The following is a 24,775-nucleotide window of genomic DNA, read 5'->3' on the forward strand; positions in this document are numbered from 1 at the left end:
TTCTCACTAGGGACTAAGCCATGACAGAGATTTATATCACACCCATTTTCATGCAGAGGATGTCATTTGCGTATGAGTTATGGCCTTGTCACACAGAGCAAGAAAGTCAGCAACTAGCTACATCCTCACTTGTGGGAGATGTTTTGCTGGCCTGTGGCACCTTATCAGCAGGCAGAAAAGGAGTGTTATGATAATGAAAAGGTCTCTTTCTTCCAGTATCTTGATAAAGCAGTGCAAGAAAAACAATGTAGTCTCAGACGGCACTGGTGCTCTAAATCCTCACTTCAGTGCTGCTATCTTCTCTGTTCAACAGAGTAGTCGTAGAAGCCTCCAGAGAGAAAATGCTCCCTCCACTTCTGAAGGAATCATCTTTACAGCAACGTAGAGCTTATAGGGAGAAGGCAGGATTACTATTCATGGCACACTTTCATAAAAAATACTTACCATCTAATTCTTGCCCTGCTCCCACTGCAAAACAACTGCCATCTTCTATTAAAAAATGTAAAGAGATCTTTATAAAACCTACACTTTCCTAACCCAGGAATATCCTTTTCAAAACTAGGACAAAGGTATCTGAGGTATAGGACTCAGAAGAAAACAGCTATGAATTATCAATGATTGTCAAGATTTATATTCAGGTTGCTTGGATTTTGGATTGGGGTCTGACCAACACAGCAGGTCAGATGATGCCATCCTTATTCATATGGGTAATGTTGTTATGAACAGACCAGCTGGATTGCAAGACTAGCACTTAAGCAGAAGCAAATATGGCAGAGGATTTCCTGGGGATTAATGACTGGCTAAGAGTTGATGATAGCCAGAAACACAGGCAGTCATTAATCTTAATCCTCAGGAAATTATGTCTTTCAAGGTCATTATTTCTGTAATAAGATAAAAGCAAACAAATACCTAATGTCATACAGATATTTATATTTTTAATGAATTATGATGTCTCAGCTGTAATGTAAAATTTACATCTCATTAACAAACATCCTACACATTCACCTGCTAGAGTGGCTGAACTCTTATCTTCTTAGAAGCTTTATGCTGAGACCAAGATTTTAAAGGGGAGAAGCCTTCCTTGTCTAGACTGTCAAATCCACAGCACGACCGCACACCTGTCTGAATATAAAGAGCCAAATATCCAGCAGTTCCCACTGATCTCAGATATTACTCATCTGTCAGAAGTGGGCTGAACACCTTGCAAGCCTGCTGATTCTGGAGAGTTTGCAAGTTGGTTTTTACAAGACAGCCACAAGCCGTACAAAGCCACATTTATGTGAAAAGGGAAAAGGAACGACAGGTTCGCAAGTGTGTAATAGTATTTTGGGACTGCTCTGTTTATCCACAGTTTTGGAAAGTAAATATTCTTCTCTCATTTCATGTTTTCCTACTTGCAATCAAGTGCATTTTTAATATGCTTTCAATTGCAGTAGAGGTTGGTTCTGACTTCACAAATGAATTATTCAGAAGTAAATTTGATGAGCTGGTTTTCTATAAATACACACTGAATGTTAATGAAGTAATAATGGTGTGTAGGTCAAGCTGATCTTTAACAGTCACATGGCCTGTTTATACACTCTATATAGCTTTCCCTACCAAGAGGATACAGATGGGACTTCTTCTCTGTCACCCTTACAAAATCCATATAACTCCAAACGACAGTGCAGGGTGCCTTCTGATGTTCCCATTTTCCTTGCAATTGTTCAAGGGAATGTAACGGTGAATTTTATTACCGACTTAAAGAGAAAGAAAAGCTGTATCTCTCAGCAGCAGTGCAAAAACTAGAAATGTATCTTTTAAAGGCAATATTTTATCTAGAAGCCCTCAATAATCAAGCACAGAGCTTCCAGACTTTAGCCACACTTTTCCTGCCACTGAAAACACAGTTGACTTGGCTGTGACAGCCACAGTGCTGCTGGTGTCTGTTCGGGAAGTGATCTGACTAAGGAACCAACAGTGCAGAAAGAAAGCAGGGGCTGAAGAAACCATCTTATGGGAGAAGGCTGAAAGAAGGTGGGTGCAGGTGAGTGAGAGCCAGCAGGAGAAAGGCCAAGAAGTAAATGCTAGAGAAATGCAGAAAAAGGAAATGCAATGAGAAGGAGGAAGATGTCAGGAGTACACCCAAGTGCAGGGGCTGCCAGAGTCCCCCTCTATACATTAGCTTTAATAGGCACCTTTCAAACTTTTCTTTTATTTGAGAGTGGCACTTTTTAATGCTCTCATAAACTGTTCTTTTTCTGCAAATCCAACAAATTCAGCAAATGATGCAATGCTTTTGACCTATTGATCTAAGTCATCATCTGGCAAAAATACTGAGGAAATTTAAGTTGACTAAAGCAAGAATGAAACATTTTTATAACATCTTTCTGCTATTCCTTTGAGTCTGATCCATACTTGCATCAAATTATTTGGAACAAACCCTTTAGCCCCACAGGTCATGCAGCAGGTCTACCGTCACTCATTACACAAGTACAGCAGAGCTAGTTTTCTTTCCTTACACAAAACTCAAAACTGCTGAGTTCTTTTTGGTAGAGGAAAGGACATGTAAATTGGAGAGAGCCACATGGGCCAGAGAAGGCACCAGGTACTCTTTTACATTTCTCATCTCCCCACATAATGTGTTTATAGAGCAAAGGACTGATTTCTCAGCCTTTTAATAAATATTATTTCTTTCAATTTGTAATAATTAAATGCTATCAGCTTAAAAAAATTATTTAGCTAGCATGGTAAAAGACTCTTAAAATAAAGATGATGCACAAATTTGGTTCTTCAATGTCATTATACATAGATTAAAACACAAAAAGATGGGGAGAATTTGGTCAGTAAAATTCATACAGATTGAAGTAGATAATTAATATTGTATACAGTAGGTATCCACATCCATTTTCACACATAGTTTTTAAGTGAATGTAAGATTAAAAGACAATGACATCCAAATGTATTAACTAGCATTATCTGCCTCAACCTGACATAGTATTTACATAAAATGGAATTTTTCTTTCATGGATGTTTGCAGAATAAGCTGAATGCAGAATAATTAATACAGACACTCAAAAGCTTAAAATCTCAGAAAACAACATGAGTGTGTCCAGTGGAGACATCCAGTACTTCCCATGTTTGCCCTCCAAACTGCCTGTTGTGCAAAAGATCTTGAAAGCCAAGTCTGTGTACAAATGAGGTGGTGCTCAGAAAAGATTAATAATGTGTGACAGAAACATGGATGCATTTTTTCTCAGATTTTTCCTATAGTCGTAAGTCTGTTTATAAAAAGTTAAAACCAGAGTTCCACATGCAAAAACAAGTGACTGAATGAATTGCATGCTCTCATGAACTAAAATTTGAATTCTGTGAAGTCAGCAAAAGCTTGAAATAGTGGCTTCTTTATATATACCAACTTAAATATCTGCACATATATAGGCTATTTCCCACCAGCTTCTTGGACCTTTCTTCATGGAAGTTTTGCATTAAAATACAGAGCTAACTGTAAATGTAGGTAAATTCTTTTTCCCTTTTGTAAATTTAATGCAGTGTGTTAGTTTTAATGAAATGTTCAGATAATGAAATGGCTACTGCCTTGCACTTACTTGATGGCTGGAATATGTTTCTATTCCCAGTCTTTTTAAAGAGTATTACTTTCAAGATAAATGTGAGACTTTGGAAAGGAAAAAATTTGCCAACAGTGAAGTACTACAGGCGAAAAACCCCTGAAGAAAATGTTACCGGATTAATTTAAATAAGATTTATGCATTGCAAACATCTCTATCAATCCACAATCAATCAATCATTTCAATTGTATCTGACAATTTGTTTTACTGACAAAATGAAAACCAGAATTGAGGCACTTGACAAACTTAATTATAAGTAATATCTGTTTGTCAGAAGTGTAGGGATTTTGTCTCTCTCAAGATGAATTTCAGATTGCAAACCCCTTTTGTCCTTCACTGTCATGAAGGGGGAAGCCTCTCGATCACACTACACCGTGCAAGCTTACTACAGCAGAAAAGTAGAGAGGTCTGAACACTGAACAAGCCATGTATGGGAAACAAGTGAAATAAGCTTGAGCAATGGAAAAATACCTGAGAGATGATCTTATTCTCAATTTACATTAGGCTCAAATTGTGCTCCAGTCAACAATTCTAGCTTTGTTGTACTCTTCAATCTGTCATATATGCTCATGTGACGTGCTATATATAGTTTTTGGTCACTAAAGTTTGAAATGTCTGTCAGTAATATTTTAGTCTCTTTAGAACATCCTTATTCCTTCACAAGTACTATTTCTCAAGATAACTATTACTGCAGCAAGAGAAGTCCTACAGATGTATAGACATCAAATAACACATGGCCTTGAATTTTTTTGGTTCTTCTACAAGAATCTGAGAGTCAGATCACCCCACAATTACAAAGCCAATATGGTTTTCCTGCCAGTTTCTCAGATCAAAGCAGTGGTCTTGTTGCTAATTTGTCAGAGGAACAGTAAATCATGCCACACTTGGATAAAGCAAGTAAACTGTTTACACACATGTAACACAGAGGTGCGTTGGCTGCATTTTTATTAATGCCAGCATTAAACAACCTGAAGTCAAATCAACAGATTCTCATTCTTTTCTACAGTGCACATGACAAATTATCCACCATTGTGACATTTCTTTTAAATAAAATCAAAACCAGCAAGGAAAACAAACAAAAATCTTCATGAAAGTACAGGATGATACAGTTCATGTAGCTTTTATGTTGCTGCTGAAGCCAGAAGAGAAGAGAATCAGTATTTAAGGATCAACCAAGTGACCAGTTTTAGTTTTACTGTAACGAACACATTTCCTAAGTTGAACGTCTTGGTGGGAGAAGGTATACGACACCATAAAAGTGCGGAACTCTCTCAGAAAATGTGTCTCCAGACACATTCAGAAAAGACTGATTAAAGCAAGAGAAATGCAACAAACAGTTTCATGGAGAGAAAGGAAAAATAAAGCATTTGTTTGCTTTTGCATCAGGGACAAAAAAAAAAAAGCATACCTTCAGCAAGTGGGTCAAGTGTGTGAATCATAAGCTGGAAGATGCTATTCCTCATCAGACTGTTGTGGAGAGATGCAGAGCTTCCTCCCCGCTGGAGACGTGGCTTGGTCTAGGGTAAAAAAAATGGTGAAGAATTTAGGGTCTTTTTGGTTTTTGTGTGGAAAGATGTCTGAAACAATATGAATTAATCTCACACCTCACTGCACAATGAAACATTTTGAACTATTGCCTATAGCAGGTTATGTTAAGCTACAGACTTTATCACCCATTGCCATAACTATAGATAATTTCTCTGGAGGGGATAGATTGTCCGAACAGCCATTAGTCTCCCAGGAGTCAGGGAAAAAAACAGGTCAAAAAGAATCCTTCTTTGTGAAAACTCATAAAATGTTAAGAAAATGAAAACCTCATACTTGCATCAGGAAAAACTAACAATTTGTTTCTTTGTAGAACCTTTTACTTGAATACCTGAAGTAAGTTATAATATTCATTACTTCAGTACACTGCAAATATGCATATGATCAAAACTATGGAGAAAAAGGGCAGACAGTAGTACTCTTTTTTAATGGCACTCAGTCAGAAACATGCTCCTTGCTTTGGCTGGATTCACTGAAGCCTCATGGCAAAAAGAGATTGAAAGCGTGGTAAGGCAGTACAGACATCTACAGCAATGAATCTAATGTAGAAGCATCTTTTGCACACTTGTAATGAAATACAAAACATACTCTGAGATTCTGTTCCCCATGCAATTGCCTAGTACAATAATCAATGCACTATATATATACATCTCACCGAGTAAGACTGTTTTGTGTTTGTTTGTTTCAATAAAAAGTATAGTGAGAGCCAACAGACTACTGACTAGAAAGACCCTGAAATCCAATTAGAGGGAAAAAAAACAACACTGAAGAAAATAATATTTGGCAATAATACATGGATTAATCTTGGTGTCATATACATACAAAAGTGATAAATTATAGAAACAAATAAAGAAGATTAATTCACTGTTTTATGTTTGGAAATAAATTATTTAAACTCCGTAGCAGTATAGGAGGAGAAAGAAATCCCAGCAATTTAGAAAAATGTAGAAAAATGTTGATGCACTGCAAACTAATGTAAGGCTTGCCTCACCACCCTCTTGAGAAACAAATGCTCAGATGCATAATTGCTGCCTACCGTCAATGTTTGGTCATCCTTGTCTCCAGCATTAGGCGACTGCAAGAATGGGAAAAAGAACAAAAAGAAATGTCAGATGGAGCGCACAGGGAATGGAAAGGCAGTAGAACATCACATATGTCTGATCCTATGAATTCTGTTGTGATAGATTTTTGAACCACCCAAGGCATCCTACTGATCCAGTAAATCAGAGTAAATTCACGCTGCAATGTGGAAGTGCCTTTTACTCTTGTCAGTTTCTTGGACAGGAACTGTTGTCACTTCGGGCCTGGCACAGCAGCTGGGCTGCAGATCACAATGTTCACTTCATACAAATTACCGAGGGAGCCAAACTCCCGGTACAGGAACCAGTTTGAGAGAGTGAAGATAGAAGACTAAGGGCAACAAGAAACTCAGGATTGACCAACTGTTCCACAAAAAGCCTAAAAAGGAGTAACCTTCATATTTTGCAGGAAGAGACTAGGCAAGGAAATGAAAAAATGTGTTTCAGTTTAACAACTCCCTATAAATAACCATTTAGCTCTGATTAAGGGCAACCAACATGGCACACACTGCCCTGCCATGAAAGAAAATGAGTCTCTGAATGGGTCTTAAATTATTTTCTCCATCTCAAAGACTCTTTACTGCTATGCAATACACAGAAAACAAATTACATTGTAACTGCTCCACAGAACTGCTGTCCCATTCAGTGAAACACAGTTTTTGGACACACATCAACAGTGATTTTTTGGACATGCCTTTCAGGTTAACTGACTTTGAAGGTCAAGTGGAAGGCAAGCAGCCATGAACAAACACCGATGACAGAGCATTCTTTATGTTCCATAATAAATACAATTATGTTCCATAATAAAGACAAGAATAATGAGAACCAAACTCCTTGTCAAAAATGTACTGTTACAGCTCTGACTATTAACTCAAAGAAAAGATAATCAGACCAACAAAAATCTTTGTTCTAAGAAAGGAATTACCTGTCACCTCTAAAATAAATCTACCCTTATATAAGAAAATAATAGGAAAAAAAGTATTATTCTCTGTTGAAGAAAACAAAAAGAACTTTGAAAAGAATAAAAAGAAAAGGAAACAAAAAGAAAATAAAAAAATCTGTGTTCTAAAACATCATTTTAAAAGTGGATGCATCTCAGAAAATGTTGGCCTAATGTGTACATTTACATAGTTATATATTATACGTACTCGTGTTTCAGATAGAAACACACAAAAATGAGCAAATCCACGGTTTATATGTGAGTATTTTGAGGGACCTTCATGGGAAAAAAATCCATCTCACAGGAAACTTTGCAAGGAGACAAAAAAGACAAGCTAAAAAAAGCTTTTATTGTCTCCAAAAAAAAGCAGTTTAGAGTACCACAGAATCACAGAATAATGAGGTTGGAAGAGACCCCTCAGATTACTGAGTCCAACCTATGTCCTAACACCTCAGCTCAGGATCTAGACTATAGCACCAATTGCCATGTCCAGCCTTTTTTTAAACACATCCAGAGATGGTGATTCCAACACCTCCCTGGGAAAAGCATTCCAGTACTTTATTATTCTTTAAGTGAAAATTTTTTTCCTAATATCCAGCCTATACCTTCCCTGACACAGCCTGAGACTGTGTCCTCTGGTTCTGTCAGTTGCTGGCCGGTGGAAGAGACCAACCCCACCTGTCTACAACCTCCCTTCAAGAAGTTGTAGAGTAGTTGAGTCTTAAGGATCAGTGCATATAGTTATAGAAATAAAGTCTGTGATAGGTGGATGAATATGCAGAACTGGAACTTGATTAGAAGTTAAAAAAATATATTATTTGGAACTTTGATTTTCTGAAGATAGGAAATAATTTTTTTTTAAAATTTTTAATATTGAAAGATATGAGAATGAATAATTGATGAAACTGAGTAAATTGTACTTTCTACCTGACAAAGGTCTGAAGACTATCACTTTTCAAAATTTCATGTTGAATGAAACACTTCTCATATATTTGAAAAAGAATGAGATGGAGCTAAATGTATGCATAAAAACAGCTAGTTGATAATTTGCACCACATAATTCAATTAGTAAAAGATAATTGCATAGAAAAGAGAAAGAATAATGAAACACATTTTCCATGCATTAAGGAAACAGAAGTGTGAAATAATTTAATTATTTGCCAATACAAATTGGGGCATACACCATTAAATGGATTTTTAAAATTATTTTTTCCTCTCGTGATTAGCCATGCAATTTTTTCCGAGTTTAACTTCCAGTCAAGTTATGTTCTAGCAGAAATATTCACGACAATTTCAAAACCAGGAATGTAATAATTGTTTGACATCCTGGTAATATTAAATACTCATCTTTCCTGGATTCTATCCTGGAGAAATGATAAAAAAACCTACCTTTAAATAGTGTCTTAAATTATGGTAGTGAAAAAAATCAGTTGTATTGCTGTTTACAGTATTGAATGGCATTTTGTCCAAACCAGGATGGAAAAATTAAACTATTTTACTATTGTTCACCGGAAGTTTTGAACATGGTCTTTGCTATTTAGTTTTGGTATCATACACTGCATGGGAAAGTATCTTAAAGTATCATTTTTCCCTTGCAGAAATATTAGTATTCAGGCATTTTATGCCACACTTAAAAACTGGTCCAGTTGGTGGTGTTTCTTTGCACTGGGAGTGAATATTGCATTTGTGGATACATTCAACAATGATATTTAAAAGCAAATACATGGTTTTAGTTAAAGATAGGATTGTTCTTAAACCACGGCAACTGTTGCATGTTAGTTCACTGAGGATCAGAAAGAGATGAAGGTTCCATGTCTTATAAACTACAAATATTTCTGAAGATTTTCCTAGTAAAAATTATCTTTTGCAATTGCATACTTTAATTTCTCTAAAACCACGAATTTATTATGATTCTGCATAGTGAAAAAAAATTACTTCTAGCATACCTTATTCAAAACATTCGGGGCACAATCCATTATCCTGTTTTTATCAGAATTATAAAATGATTAATCATTAGACAGATGAATAATGTTTTTAGAGAATTCAATGGAGTATTTGTTAGTTCTCCCCCATACCCCATGGCAGGACATAGGAATTTGCCCATTCTCCTGCCACCATCAATGATCATGTATTCAAGCTTGCTTCAGGTGAGCTAAAAGTCTTAAAACATTTGGTTTCAGGAAGGATGCATTAAAAATGTCTACTTGCTACAGAGAAATGGTTCCTGGAATTATTTTTATATGTCTCTCTTCCTCAGTGAACTAGGTTCATCAGTGATTGAGCCTGACAACTTCCTTGCCTTGTTTGGGAACACATGTTCTTGAGAACTGAGCAATTTATGCAAGAGGTGATGCCTCACTAAGTGCCTTGTGAGTCTCCCAGTGCTTTTCTCTGTCATAAAGGGCATCATGACAGTCAAAGGAGGAGCAGAATCTATAAAAAGCTCTAGGAATTTGACGCAGAGCATCCCTCTTAACAAAAGATGGCTAGTAACTAGAATAATCTCTTAGAGTGTGTAGTCCACAACCAGAATCAGAAAGCTGACTGTCTGCAGCTGACTGTTGAGCAGTTGTTGCCCTAATTGAAACTTCCATGTTAAAGGTTCACTAGCCAGAAACAATTAGTGAACTGGACTGCCCCTTCTCTTCTCCTAACATGAGAAAAGCAAGTTGTCAAAGAAAAGCAAGTAAAAATGTAATGGGATTTCAACACCCTTTCTGCAGTGTGGGTTCACATCTCTTTCCTGCTTGATAAATATTTTCCAAATATAATAATGGAAAGCTGTTAAAAATCAATCAATCAATCAATCAATCAATCAGGTTTTTTGGGAATAAAGGCATTTAGTGATATTTGTTGGTTCGCAGTGTTGTTCTGAATGCAATATGGTCTCTCCAATTATTGTATTATATGAGGCCAGACAGGAATTTGCATAATTGCCTCAAGATGCTTTCTAGCCCAGGACTTGTGCTGCTCTCTCTTAAGCCTATTTTAAAAAGTGGCATCTGGACACAGCAACTTTACAGCTGGCAGTGAGTCACCACTTGTAAGTTCTCAAGTAAATTACAGAAGATAAGTTTTGTTGGAGCATTTGTTTAGGATTGTATAATCTTACACTTAAGGTCTATAGGGTATTTTGTTAGACTGAACTTCAGAAAAATGAGATAGATTTCAAAGCCAGCCATTGAAGTCGATCTAGTTAACCTAAGACAGTTTAGTTAATTTCTAAAAACCAGTATCCTAAGGAGTGCTAGTAATGCACTTGGAATAGAACTGTTCTGCATTTCTTTTAAATTATATGGTAACTCAAGTGAAAACATAACTAAAATCCTAGCAACAAGTTCAGCTAGGCAGATTTCAGAAATAAGACTAATAAGCTTAGTGAGGCAACCAAAAAATGAAGCTAATACTTTATCTAGTTCTCTTAATGAATACATCTTTGAATTTTACCAAATAAGAATCCCTTAGAGCTCCTTTCTGTGAATACTCCAAAACAATTCAAAGTTATAACATTTGCCTACTTGACGGTTGGCTCAAAAGATCAAATCCTAGTGGTCTCAATATACTTACCCTAAAATTCTAGGTATCCATGGAAATTGAAATTGACCATCACTACGTGCAGAACCTCTGTGAGGTGCTGCAGTGGGCCCAGCGCAACTTTAAACTGAAGTAAAAGTCCTGAGGTGGCACGCCTCATTACCCCACTCTCTAGATTATTTCTGTAGAAAAGCTGTATGTAGCTGCAAGGGAATACCTCGGTATTCAAGCTATAGTAAACTGATGGCAAATATTTTAACTTATATGCTACTGCTTAGACATCAGTATCTGAATCCAGACTGTGAATTAATACATCCTGCATACAGGACCCTGGATCTTATTTAAAACACAGGAAGAAAAAGCTTTAGTGACTACACTGTAGAAAAATATGCTGAAGTTATTTTTAACTTTGCTTTCTTTCTTCCTTTCACCTATCCCTTTCCCAAAAGTAAAATGAAACAGTGAGTTTTACCTAAAGAAGCATATTTCTGTATTGTTGAAGAAATATGATTCAGAAAACCACATCCAAAATCAACCTGAAGCTGTAAAGTTGCTGTACTCATCAAAATGAAGAATTTATTAAATTAGAGGTTGAACTTCCAAAGACATTAACCTGGACCACCAAAATGGAATATCTGACTACATTTATAACTTCTTGTTTAGAGGCACCAAGTGTGAAAGCTGTAGCTCTGGAACAAGCGAAATGGCTTTATTATTTCAGATCAGTTCTCTCTTTTATGCCAGTCTATTCATGCAATTACCCAATGTGCATACACATAGTGAATCCTCATAAATGTTCAGGCGAGATGCATCTCAGTTGATTTGAGCAGTGACAAATAGATGGTGTAAGCCATCAGTTGCTAAATCACATGCTAAAGTTAGGTCAACTGATTTAATTCCAGATATCTGTGAATCCCACTGTGTGAAATAAGGCTCTTCTAGTCAGACTGTATAACCAATTATATGGTATTTAGTTACTCATCATGTGTAAGGAAGAGTCTGCCCCATGTCTCTTACCTTCTCTGAACTTGCTTAAAGTCAGGTATCTTTGGCTTAGGGTGGCAATGTAATAGCTCAAGCTTAAAGACTTCATGAGTTTTTAATCACCTTAGTGTCAAAAGTAATTATGCAGTTTTAAGTTGTCCCTCTTACCCTTGTTTCAAGACTTACTAATGAAGTCACCTTTTGCTATTTTTTGCGTCAAATTAGCACCATGGCTCTGTATGTCTATGAAACTTTCAGAAGGGCAAAATAATCCTTAAATAAATAAATAAATAAATAAATAAATAAATAAATCTAGCTACTTAGCAGTCATTAGATACACACACACAAAACATGTGTTCACAGGTGACAGTTTAAGTACTTCAGTATGGATTTATGTGGACAACTTTAAAATACATGGATTTAAAGTCTTTAATATGCTGCTACTGCATCAACAACATTACATGAGAAAGCATAAGTGCATTAGTATAAGTTCTGGAAACTTAAGAAATTTTGGAAGCAAAATCACCTAGAAAACAAGAAGCAAAATCTAAGAAGGGGACTGGGAATGTTTTAATCTGAACTGCGACAACACCATAGAGACCACTGACAGGAAATGCTTGCTCTTCATTTCTTGTAACACAACCAAACATGAGTGGCTTAGTAAGAAGCCAGCAAAAAACAAAGGATCTGCTACAGATAATGGAGGTTTCAGAGTTCCCCTCAGAAGTGGTCACAATAATTCCCAGAGGGGAAATGGTTTGACAAATCTCAACTGCGGCTGTTGCTACGCTGATTTGCAGCTCCTGAATAAATGTCACTGCAGTCAGTTGGCTGTATACTGCAGAGGATTCATCACATGAGAAAAAAAGGCTGCAGTTTCACTGTCTTTCCACCTCAAGCACCCTGGAGATCCTGAAGGACAGCTCCAGCTGCAGAGAAGAAACCAGCCTGCACAGCCCATAGGGAGGAAATGCTGAATCAACACACCCTCAGCTGCCCTCGTAATGTCCCTGCTCCACCAAGATCTCACTTCTCTCATCTTATTTTACAGCTGCCTTTCCCCTCCAGGCAACTTTTTTGTTACCAGGATCTCGGCCGACTTTATTGTCAGCTGATAGAAATGCCTGATCCAGCTCTCTGGATAAGCAAATGTGTGAGGGGCATGTACAATAATGAATAATATTGGGAATACTACCTGAGTATTGCTAACAGTGGATGTTTCCCATAGTGTTAGAAAGGGACAGAGACTAGAACACAGAACAGTGGCCAAAGGGAAAGTCTTGGCTATCCTGTGGTGCTACCTTTTCCATGAAACAGTAATAACATTAAAAGTGGTCTAATTCACACATTAAAAAAAAAAAAAAAAAAAAAAAAGAAAGAGCAGCTCTAAAGGAAAGCATCACCAATACAGCTGGTATTGGTGATGTCAGATTTGAGGTACAAACAGTTATTCCAAATAACTGTGTTTCAAAATGTAAAATCATCATCCCTGGGAGCATGATGGCAGCTGCGGGCTGCAGGAACCTGGGTATCAGTTTTATACCAGTGTAACAGGCAAAATCTAGCAGTCAACTTCCGTTCCTCCATATCCTCATTTGTTAACTAGGAATAGAGACAGTGCCTGTAAAGAACTCTGTTCTTATGGAGAGGGCTGATTCCTTTAGGGGCTGGTTACTGGGTATGACTGCCCTCTCTACAGAAATTAACTGTGCTCTTTTGGGTTTTGCATCTCATGCTGAGCACAACATAGAGATTCATTTCAATAAGATACAAAGCAAATCTTTAAGAGCAGCATCTGCAATAGCTGCAGGTAAAGGATCCATATGTATGACTTAAGATTTAATATTTTAATTTTTTTTGTGCTATTTATGTCTCTAATAAGTCTGAACCTAGATTAGGATTTACAAGATTATATGAGAATTCACGTCATCAAAGCACACATGAAACTTGCACATCCCATAAGATGTACAAGTGCTTTTTACATTCCACAGGATGTGGACTAATTACTCAACATTGTAAGAGGGAAACAAATGAACATGTGATGGTTTAATTTTTTTTATTCACCCACCAACTGGATTATGTTACATGTTCTCAGTTTTACAATGTGAAACTAGACATCATGTCCAAGACAAAGTATTACTAAAATAAAGTATCTTCCTTTTACCTATTTGACTCAACAGTATTTCAGGCTCACTGTCCTCCTAACTGACACTGAATACCATTTGCCTCTATATTAATCCTTCAGATAACCATTTTCAGCTTTTCCATCACTGCCTCTTAGGTTCTTCTTCTCAAATGAAACATGGAAATGCCATCTAAGGCTTTTTCTTATACCTGGTGCAGGTGTAAGAAATGGTAGGGAGAAAATATTTTATGAAGACATAGCGAAGAAATTTTGCAGGAGAACCTGCAGATAAGAAACCAGCACTGTGTCTGATGGAGATCTGAAAACAAAAGCAAGTCAGATTTCCAAATTTCATCTACAACCATAAAACAAAGAGTTTTCTTCAGATTAGGAGAAGAAAAAACAGGACTACATTAGCTTCCGTCTTACTCTGATTACAACTGCTTTTAACTATTTTTCTACAATGTTCTGCTTGGCATTAAGATGAAAGATATCTAAGATTTGTGACTCTGAAATCATGAGCATCCCTATGTGCTGGGATTCTAGAGACCAACAGACATTGTCCAGACTCTGGACAATCTGCAGTAGGCATGTTCCAGGTTGCTTTTAACTTTTTTAGAGCTAAGAGATGAAACTGAGGCAGAAAGATCTAAATGACATTGTTCTTCCTAAACAAAGGGTTACAACAGACCTTAAATCAGAACTTCCCCATTTTGGCTGTCAGTGTCTGGATCATTAGATAAACTGTGTCCTTTATGACAGAACTGAGGATAGACAGAAAATCTTTGTGCTCACCTTCATTCATCAGTGCTATTTCACACTGCTTTTCACACTATTGATTTGTCCCTACAACTATGGACCAGATGCCTTTAGGGAAAGCATTGCCAGTGTCTCTGTTGCTCTTCCTGGTCCTCCCAAAACAGCTTCCAATCTGGTCCTCCCAAAACAGCTTCCAATTAATATTTAAGCAAAACATACAGATCCAAGGATAATTCACCTTGTGATAGAAAAGAATAAGGCATTTGGGAAAGCAGGTGTACTGGTGTTAGGAAGGACTTACATGGATGTAATAGGAGACATTATTATTACATTAATAGGAAATATTATTATTACATTAATAGGATGTAATAGAGGAAAGCAAGAGAGAGTTCATGGTGAAGTAGAGAGGTGCTACTGACGTACAGCTCTTAGCTGTGTTTCACCTCTTAATCCCATTTACAGCCTATGGCAAAAGCATTTCTTCACCTGTAAGCTGCCAGATGAGCTTCACTGAGAGAGAAACATGAGGTTTCTCTGAGACTTTTGCTGAGAAATGCTATTTTGGACACCAGCCAAAATCAGAGTCTGCAAGGTCTTTCAATTAGCAAGAGAAGATAAACTCACAGTAACTCCATCAATCTTTTATATAATTCCATTCCACTACAATAAAAATTAAAGTCTGGTATCTCTAAGTCTGCAGTCTTTAACTGCAGAAGTCACAAGCACAAGACCATGCCATTAGGCCTAGCTGTAAGCATCCTTTTAGCCATCACTTACTCCCCAAATGCACAGTCTGTCTCTATCATAAAATCACAGAATATGCTGAATTGGAAGGCACCAACACGGATCATCAAGTCCAACTCCTGCCTCAGCACAGGACAGCTCCTAGAGTCACACCAAGTGCCTGAGAGCACTGTCCAAATGTGTCTTGAGCTCTCAGGCTGGTGCTGTGACCACTGCTCTGGGAGCTGTTCCAGCGCCCAAACACCCTAGGGGTGAAGAGCCTTTTCCAAACTAAACCTTTCCTGACACAATTTCATGACTTTCCCTCAGGTCCTGTCACTGGTCACCAGAGTGAGATCACTGCCTGGCCTTCTGCTTCCTCTTGAGAGGAAGCAGAAGACCTCCTCCCAGTGTGAGGAGGTCTTTTCTTATGATTTTTCCTCCACAACTTCTGCTTCTTTCATTGTATCTTAGACATTCCTGGTGCATTTCTTTTTTCCTATCTCATTGGCAGGCACATCACACGATGCTCATGGAAACCCAGCCCATCAGGAACACTTCTGTTTCAGGGACTGGCAGACCTCTGTGTCTGAGAGGGATGTTCCCACTGTTTCAGCTATCTGCTTTTAATAAGTGCAGTCATAACTATCTGCACTTAGCAATAAGAGGGCTATTACATCCCACTACTTTCAATATTGCCCAGCCCAAACAGCCCTTCTTCAGTGTAAAAGGTACACCAAATGGAAGGACTGGGGAGAGTTTTTAACAAAAACTACACCCTTGCATTGAGTGAAGCCACCCAAGACAGAGGGAATTTGAAACTAAGAGTTGAACTTGCACAGTGAAGCTGTACCCTCATAATGAAATACAGTGGGTATGAATTCTATTATGACAAATAAAACCATGTTCTGAGACTTAGTACACACATTTGTGGATTATTTAATAGCCAGTTCCTGTGGTTATGTTCTAGGTTAGCATGTTTTTGGTTTTAACATCCCAAAACAAATGTTTCCAGGTAGTGCACATACTGTTGGATCTACAAAAATCTGGTTGCTCCAGGAGGGAACAACCTAGCTCCCTACGATACAGTTTTAATACAATTAAATTAGTCATAAAAAGAAAACTTTTAGTTAAGGTAAAACAGAAATCACTATATGCTCAGCAATATTAATTCATCTGGAAGTAATCCATAAACCAAACTCCCATTGCTATGAATCTACTTTTTTCTAGTTTTGCAATCACTCTGCAAGCATATAAAAACTTCAGTGAACAATGCACGTGTGATTCTTTTCACAATATTCACCTGAGATTTGTACAATTGCAGTCTGTTTCAAGCTAAATTGTCAGTAAACATGGATCTTTCATGTGGGAGTTTGGGAGTATCCAATCAGGATTTTATGAATTTAAGTTATTTTTTAGTATATGGTCTTTTATTTACTATACGGTCTTCATATTTTTATATACATGGTCTTTTACATTAACCTTTTGTGCTTGTAATGTTGACTAAGAGAGTCAAAGGAATAAATGGATTTGAATCTTGTAGAGTCATCTTTCCATTTGTAAAACAGTGTGTGGACAGAATGAGGAGAAACACAAATTAGAACTCCTGAAGTCTGTCTGTCTCCTGTTTATTTTACAGTAGCTTTGCTGGCAGTTTTACAGTAGATATCTTTGTGTATGTAGATTTTTAATATGCTTCATAAATAGTATGCCATTAGCGTGCTGTGTGCTGTGGATATCAATGGTGATACCTGAAGTGTGCTTGTTTTATTAAAATAATATTTTTTATTTTGGTTCAAAACCATGCTTATTGAAAGGGACAGAATCATCAGATCTGTCACTGTTCAATTCCTGCTAACAGTGTTTTGTTTGCAAACTTTCCTATTTACAGTCACAGAAAACTTCTCTCAAACCAATCATGATTTTTCAATAGTTTTCAATATTCTAGTTAAATCTGAATTATCAAAGCCTCTGCATTCTGGTTCACAGACATTACATGGAAAAAATTAAGAAGATGAGGTAAAATCATAATAGTAATAAAAAAATAACAAGTACAGGGGACACTGGAATATGCCCTATGGATCAAAACAACAAAAAAAACCTGTCCCAAAGTCTGATTTCACACTACTTGGAATTAATTTCATGGCATTAGCATAAAACTAAATTAATTGAGAGCAGGATTTGATTGTGCATGCAGGAAGAGGTGGTATTTATTCCACTACATGCTGAAAGAAGGTGTCCTTCTCATAGTTTGTTATATATAAAGCAAAACTACAGTGAAAATAAAAGACACATTTTGCAATGCAAATTATGGTTTTATTATGGTTATAATAAAGTTTATCTGTAGGATATGCTCCTATTTCAAACCTTTTCCCAGACCTCTCCAGACAATGGCTTTTGAAGTCTGTCACTCTGCAGATTGTTGGGATTTTGTCAGCTCAGCCTGGAGTCTCTCCCAGCAAACAGCTAGATGCAAAAATTTGAAGACTTTGGTGTAGTTTAAAGTCATAAGTATCTGATACACAACACTGAGAGCTGGGAAAACAGAGGGCTCAAGGTCGAGTTACTTATCCAGACAAGCCAGACCAAACTGCATTGATGAACTCTGGAGAGTTCAACAATTGCCTAAATATTTCTGCAAAAAGCATTTAAGTCACTTCATATGCTACCTATGCTAGTCAGTTCTTGCAGCAACGTCTGTTTGAAAAAACAATACATGACTAAAATTGCCCTCCTAAGGCAATAGCAAATTGAGTTGTGCTAGTGCTTCTCCCAGAAAAAGGAATGCCTGGCCACTCCCAAACACGGCATCCAGAGCAGCTTCACACAGCACCAAACAGTCACGCTGTGGCTCAGACACGTGCCACACCACTCACTGCTTTCACTCCTGGCCTCCACCACAGCCAGAGTCACAGGCAAGTAAGGACAACCTTATAAACTACTCTCTGAGCTCATTAAAGGATGGCAAAGCAGGAACTATAACAGGATTCCAACCTTTTCGTGTCTCATTTCTAGCTGAAAGCTTGTTCAGGTTGGGTATAAACAAGAGCTGCTCCTGTCTGCTGGATTAGTAATGCCATCTGTGAAAAATGGACTGGAGAATAGACCTGAGGGATTTTGTTGTATTAACAGAATCTATCACAGCATTTCCAATCCCTATCAAGCTTTTGGGCACAGCTAGAGAACAGTAAAATACAGATCACATAGGGGATGATCTGGTCATTTCACCAAAAACTTTGGACCTAAAAGCCAACATAGAATCGAAGTTTTGGTACTCCCTTTGGAAAAACTGCTCTCCAGATTCTTATTAGTTCTGTGGAGAAGCTATATATATTAATTCCACTGATGGAAATAAATTGGCTAACACAACTATACCAGCTTAATTTGCAATCCTATATAATATAGAAGACATTCTTTGGTTTAGGCCGCATAAAATGACATGGTATCTTGGATGAAAACAAGTCAAGAGATGGAAAACTAAAACAGACAACAGTGCTTCCAAGACACAGAAGGTAAAAAGTTTTGTGTGCCTGAAGAAAATGCTCTACTCACAGAATCAGTGGTGGTTTTCTCTTACCTATCTTCTTATTAAATAAAAGATCAAATGACTGTCTGTATTTTTTTGTCTGTAAAGTGTTTCTTTTCTACCTGAGAAGCAATCATAGACCCAGGGGCAGGCTAAATTCTAACTACTGATTTTTTGGGGGAAGGAAGTGATTTATGTTATTTATCTCAGAGACACAGGACAGAAATCTTCCAGAGAAATGGATATGTGTTGGCTAGTCTTCCCAACCATGACTTCCCAAGGAAGACTCATTCTGAGATCTATGATTGCATCTTTTTCTATGAAAACCATAGTGATCATAAAACATTTGTGGCACAAGTTAATTATAATTATGCCTTCTGGGACCATGAAAGAATACCCAAAAAAGGGGCCTGTGTATGCCTCTGACAAAGGCATACACTGTGAAAACCTAATAAGAAAGACACTGCATATCTGGTAGCTAAAGACAATTAAGTATATAATTGTCAGAATTAGAACAGAAGTAGAAGTAGAAATGTTCATACAAACAAAACCTGATCAATTTCATCACACATTCTGCAAAAAAGAAGTCATGTTACACACAGAGTTGTAAAACTTTGACATGGCAGTGTGGATTATACTTACATAAAGTGTATTTAGAAAGGGCAGCTTTTTCCACAGGCATCACAGTAGTATGAATTTCCTATAATCACAACATACCTGCTATTTAATTGAAATATACATATTTAAAGCTTTTGCAGCAAGTCTTTTATTATCAATTTTCATGTAATTCTTCCAACAGATAATTTGAGCACTATTTTGTCTAATTACTTCAGGCATTTTGTCTCTCAGAATGTGTAGCCCTCTACAGAAAGGAGAATAGGAATAATTTCTGCACTTTTGTTTTTGTCATGTAGGACCTCACAGTTTATTGCGGTGTCTGCATGCCTGACTTTTGTAGAAAAAAATACATTAGATTTTCTTAATTTATTTGTTCTCTTCTTTCATTAGATGAAGAGAGCTGCTCTGTGATCTAAATTTTAGGAACTCTTTTCTCCTAAAAAAAGTATTTAATCTTCCAAGTCATTTATGTCCTCTAAATTTGCCTTTATCACTTACTCAAAGTCATGCCTAATATCTTATACCTACAAATTCTCCTGATTTCAGAAACCATGAAGGTGAGTCTCAGTTTCATTTATAAAATTCTATTTTTGATGCTTTATCCTTGTGAGGATAACCTTGTAAACGTAGATAGCCATAAACCACTTATTAGGATTAAACAAGTTAAAGCAAGCAAGTTTCATTTCTGCATTAAAGGGCTGAGCATGGTGGTGTGGCAACATGCAAGAGCTAGTCTAGTATGCACTGAGAAGGAAACCTTCTTCTTATATATTATATCCCATATTTTTGTATTTATCTCCCCCAAGGTATCAGCAAAACTTTTCAGCAATAACTGCACCAAGAGTAACGGTTCCTTAAAAGGTTATGGGTAAAAGGTATTGGCTTCTTCAGAGCTACTTTCTCTTATTTTCTTAGGTTCTTCTAAGGGAAACTTCAGCTTTCAGTAGTACGTGACTCACTCTTGCACATGAACAAAAAAATTAACTTTTCCTACGCTTTTTTAAAGTTCTTTAAAGAAAATTACAATTTTAGGGTCGTAAACATAAATAATCCCATTCCACATGCTTTATGATAAAGGTTTCAGAATCTCCTGCAGAAAAGGCTTCATTCAGGATTCTTAGTCTAGTTCTGTTTTGGTCTTCAGTCTGATACTCTTAGAATAAGGACAAATTCATTGTGTTATTTTTTTCCCTCAACACTTTCTGAATCAATCTTACTTTTTCATTTTCATTTGTAAATTTTACAGCACTAACATATTCTCTGTCTTGTCTTGCATTTCTCTGTAAAATTTACAGATTTTCTGCAAGGTCTGTCACTGATTTTAGGACTAAAAGTTACATATGACCATTGCTGTGGTCAGAAATATGTGACAGAACTTTAAATACCTGGAGGGAAAAAGCCACACAGTGCAAATCTCAGTTCTTCAAAAGAGATTGACTGAACTACTCTGATTCCAGTAAATTTGTCTGCTGAATTTCATTTGAATAAGCATCGTGGAGAGATGCAATTATAACCCCTGTTGGTTCACCCTAAAATGTACACATTCATGTTACTTGAGCCAGAACATCCTGCAGCAATGATTGGTCATTCTCTCCTCCCTGAACTACACCACTGAATGAAAGAAATATATGGAGAAAAAAAAAACCCTATAAAAATATCCAAAGAACAAAGAGTTGTCAGTGTCAGAGAGCCCTGAACAGTGAAGAAACATCAAGTGTCATAACTAATTTTCATAACTAACTCTTCATTATACCTTTTCAAGTAATTCCACTCCAAGACGTCTTAATGCTTTTGCTGTAGTAGCTCCAGCCAGAAGTGTAGCCATATGGCAAAACTCTCTTGAACATCAATTTTGAACCAAGGATGAAAATATAAAGAGACTAAATATGAACTTCAAGGTCAAGGGAACTTGGTCAAGTAAAAAAAATATCAACATCATAAAACAAAACAAAACAGAAGGCTAGAATACACAGATGGCCACCCAGCAATTTAGGGACAACAGCAGTATAACTCTATCCCTGGGAAAACCATGGCAAACTAAGGGAGACATATTGTAGAGTAGAATTGTGTCTGCATGTGAAGAGCTGGATTTTTCAGAATTCAAATGCCATTGAACAGACTTTATAGCCTGATATTCCTACTCTATTCCTACTCTATTCCTCCTCTTCCTCACCAGTGTCACCGAAACACCCAGTTTTGGTGATAACATCTACCACACAAATCCAATTGTTTTTTGGTTAGCATGACTGCAAAAATCCTTAGCAAGGGACTGAGTGGAGTGGAATAAGGTAGTTTTATAGGCTAACTGGCTCCCCTTGGGAATTTCTTGCACTTTCTGTCTTCTGCAGTATTTTTGTAACCACAGAATGGGTGTCTTGCAGACCCTAAAAGAACAGGCAAGTCACCAAGGGGCTCATACAAGTAAGAGTTTTTGAGACTGAGCTCATAATTTCTAATAGCAAATACATTAGGATTTTATAAGCTCAAAAAGGCTTGTGAGACTAATAATCCATAAAGCCTATTAAGCTATTAAGGTAACCAAATAAAGCATCTACATTTTGATCTGTCTCCAATCTAAATGCTCAGCATGAAGCCTCCTTAGTGATAGAAAGAAGACTGAAGAAATCATTCTCTGTAAGACAATTCTTCATGTTTCAGCTTCTGTTAGAAAAGAATATAAACCCCAGAAACTTCTTCCATTCTTACACGCTATAGCAGTGTCATACTTTAAATATATGAAAATGCCTTCTCTGTTAAAATGTTTCATTCATTAAGCCAGAGGATAAAATACACTGCTTCCTTTAGCCTATTTATATTTTTACTTGTTTGCACTATTTCACCTGCTGCAAAATGCATCAGACACACTACTCCCATAGCCAGCTCTGCTCCACTTACTACTTGTGACTACTGCTCCACACTCTTTCCTGGATGTTCTCCACAAGCATTTGTTTCCTTTTTATTCTTCTCACTTTCATTCAGAATTTGCTTAAAGACAAATATCTGTGCTCATCATAACTGGCAAGTTCAACAAAACTAAATTAAAATGAACTTTTTAGCTAATGTTCTTTGGAGATGTTCCAATGTTCCATTTTGCATCCTAGCTAGTTCGTTTTAACTTAGTGAAATGTTAATATCCTCAGCCTTTGTCATCTTTTGGTACATCAAGTAGGGCAAATCACAGAGGTATGGCTAGCTTAGAATACATTTCTTATAATTTTTTATTGAGTGTCATGCAGTAACATCACAAGCAATAATCCTAGCTTTTCTGCCATAAGCAAATAGTTGGTATTTACTACCCTCAATGGCAGTCAATTAATTTATGTTGAAAACCTAACTTTCATGCCTCTGAACGAAAATGGTTTACAGTACTGGTTTTATAAATGTGAAATTGTCTTCTCAGACTTGAGATTTCATACACGTATCTCAAAATAATCATAATCAAATGACAGGAAAAATGGTAATGTATTCATCACTGCAATGACACTCATTAATTTCTGCACCATTCATGGCAGAAATACGTTTGGTCTTTCTCATCTGTAAAACTTTATTATTCCAGATTCACAGAAAAGCTATTCTTTTGTCCTTTTAGTAAATGTGGTTAAAATGAAACCATTCAGTAAAATCATGTACTGTTTCTCACTTAATTGTGAAGTGCCCATTTCGGCAAACTATTTCTTTACATTTTCTTTAATTTTAACTGCCTTTCCTTTCCCAGCTCGGGGAAAGTTTAACTTTAAAGACCATGTGCAATTATAATCCAAAAATAACAATTAGAAATGCTTTACACATAAGTCAACCAAACAATACTATTCTGATTATGACTGGAAATAAAAAGATGAGTCTGTTTCCATGGTAAAATGTAACTACCATATTAGACATGGGTACTGCAGCAATAAACAAAACCTGCACTCAAGTCATCTGTTGCCTGACTCCAACAACAGGCCAGGGCTGATCTTCTCAAGTAACACTGATTTTATTATTTTTCCTCTTTACTTTTTTCATGCCAGCTGATATTGTAACAACACACCATGTCAAATGACAGTATGTGTGAGAAAGTCTTAGAGGACAAAGACTAGTGGTTCAGGCCATTTGTTAGGAGGATGAACTTAGCAAACACAAAAACAATTAGTTTACCACATTTATAATTTTTATTGTCACTAAATAGTGCTCACCATCTGCACATATGAGTAGTACTTGGAAAAACTGAGCATAGTGAGTTCGGATTTCTTGAGGATATATTATAAGCACTTGTTAAGTGTACTATTAGATGGTTTTCATATTTTTCAGCTATAGATACTCCAGATTTGGTCTCAACTGCACAAAATTAATAGAAGTATTTTTACAGTGCAAGGTAAAATAAAGTACCCATATCCCAACACCAAGACATTGATTTGTTCAGTCAGAGAGCTTTCAGGAGCAGAGACTGTAACATTGAAATTTCAGTAATTTTGTTTATTTTAAGCCTTAGGTAAGTAATGTAATGATTGTGTTTATTTTACACAGCATTTTTGAAAGACCGGACTGAAAACCACTAAGCCTGCTCCTGAAGTTAAACTTCTACTGACTTTAACACTTTTACTTCTCTCTGTCTATCAAAGAAAATCCCTTTATTTCTCTCTGGAAGACAGACACAGTTCACTGTAAAACAACACAGTAATTTGAGACAGAGAGAGGATAAAAAGACCACTTGAGAAAACCAGGGCTATTTGGTCTGTATTTATTGAAGAGTGTAACAGTTTCCTTCATTTTTATTTACATTTTCACACACTGCTGTAGTATGTTGTGGCATAGCTGCTGTGTTTCACCTGAATTTTGCCCATCTGTCAAGTGGCTTGTGAGGTACTTCACATCTATTTTACAATGTTCCTCATACTGACTCTTTTTCCAGATAACACGAATTACTTCTTCCAATATTTTATTATTAAAAGACTTTTATATAAGTCCTAGGAAGACTAAGCCAAATCTCAGTGGAAGCCCACGTCCACACTGTGATTAATGAAGCTTCTTTGCTCTGTACTGATTTTTACAGCATCCCTAGGACAGCTACACACAATCAAAGGCAGGAGTCACGTAATTCTCCTTGTTGTGTCTCCCTCCTACATTTAAATACAATGAATGTCTGTGTAGATCTACAGATTAGACTGACATACCAGAAATTTGGCTGAGGCTCTTTTACTGCAGTTGACTATAAACCTCTATGGACTTGCTGATCTGCTGCTTCTCCCACACAGATGACAAGCATAGAAGAGGAACAGCAGGGTTAGTGAAGAAAACTGCAAACTGCTTCTACAGTCCTCTGAAAGAACCACAGAAACAATGATGAAATCACACTTG

General features: G+C 36.8%; 1 protein-coding gene across 3 annotated transcripts in view; it reads right to left on the minus strand.

Annotated features, from left to right (window-relative positions):
* Positions 1–24,775, minus strand: part of SLC24A2 (solute carrier family 24 member 2) — a 106,590-nt gene that overhangs the window by 45,188 nt on the left and 36,627 nt on the right. For all 3 annotated transcript variants that reach the window (XM_064402783.1, XM_064402785.1, XM_064402784.1), the window contains exons 3-4: positions 6,190–6,228; positions 5,017–5,125 (exon numbers count right to left, since the gene is read on the minus strand). In XM_064402783.1, the coding sequence (XP_064258853.1) occupies positions 5,017–5,125; positions 6,190–6,228 (148 nt within the window). The remainder of the gene's footprint in view (positions 1–5,016; positions 5,126–6,189; positions 6,229–24,775) is intronic.

This window comes from Passer domesticus, chromosome Z (assembly GCF_036417665.1).
Source record: "Passer domesticus isolate bPasDom1 chromosome Z, bPasDom1.hap1, whole genome shotgun sequence".
Classification (NCBI taxonomy): Eukaryota; Metazoa; Chordata; class Aves; order Passeriformes; family Passeridae; genus Passer; species Passer domesticus.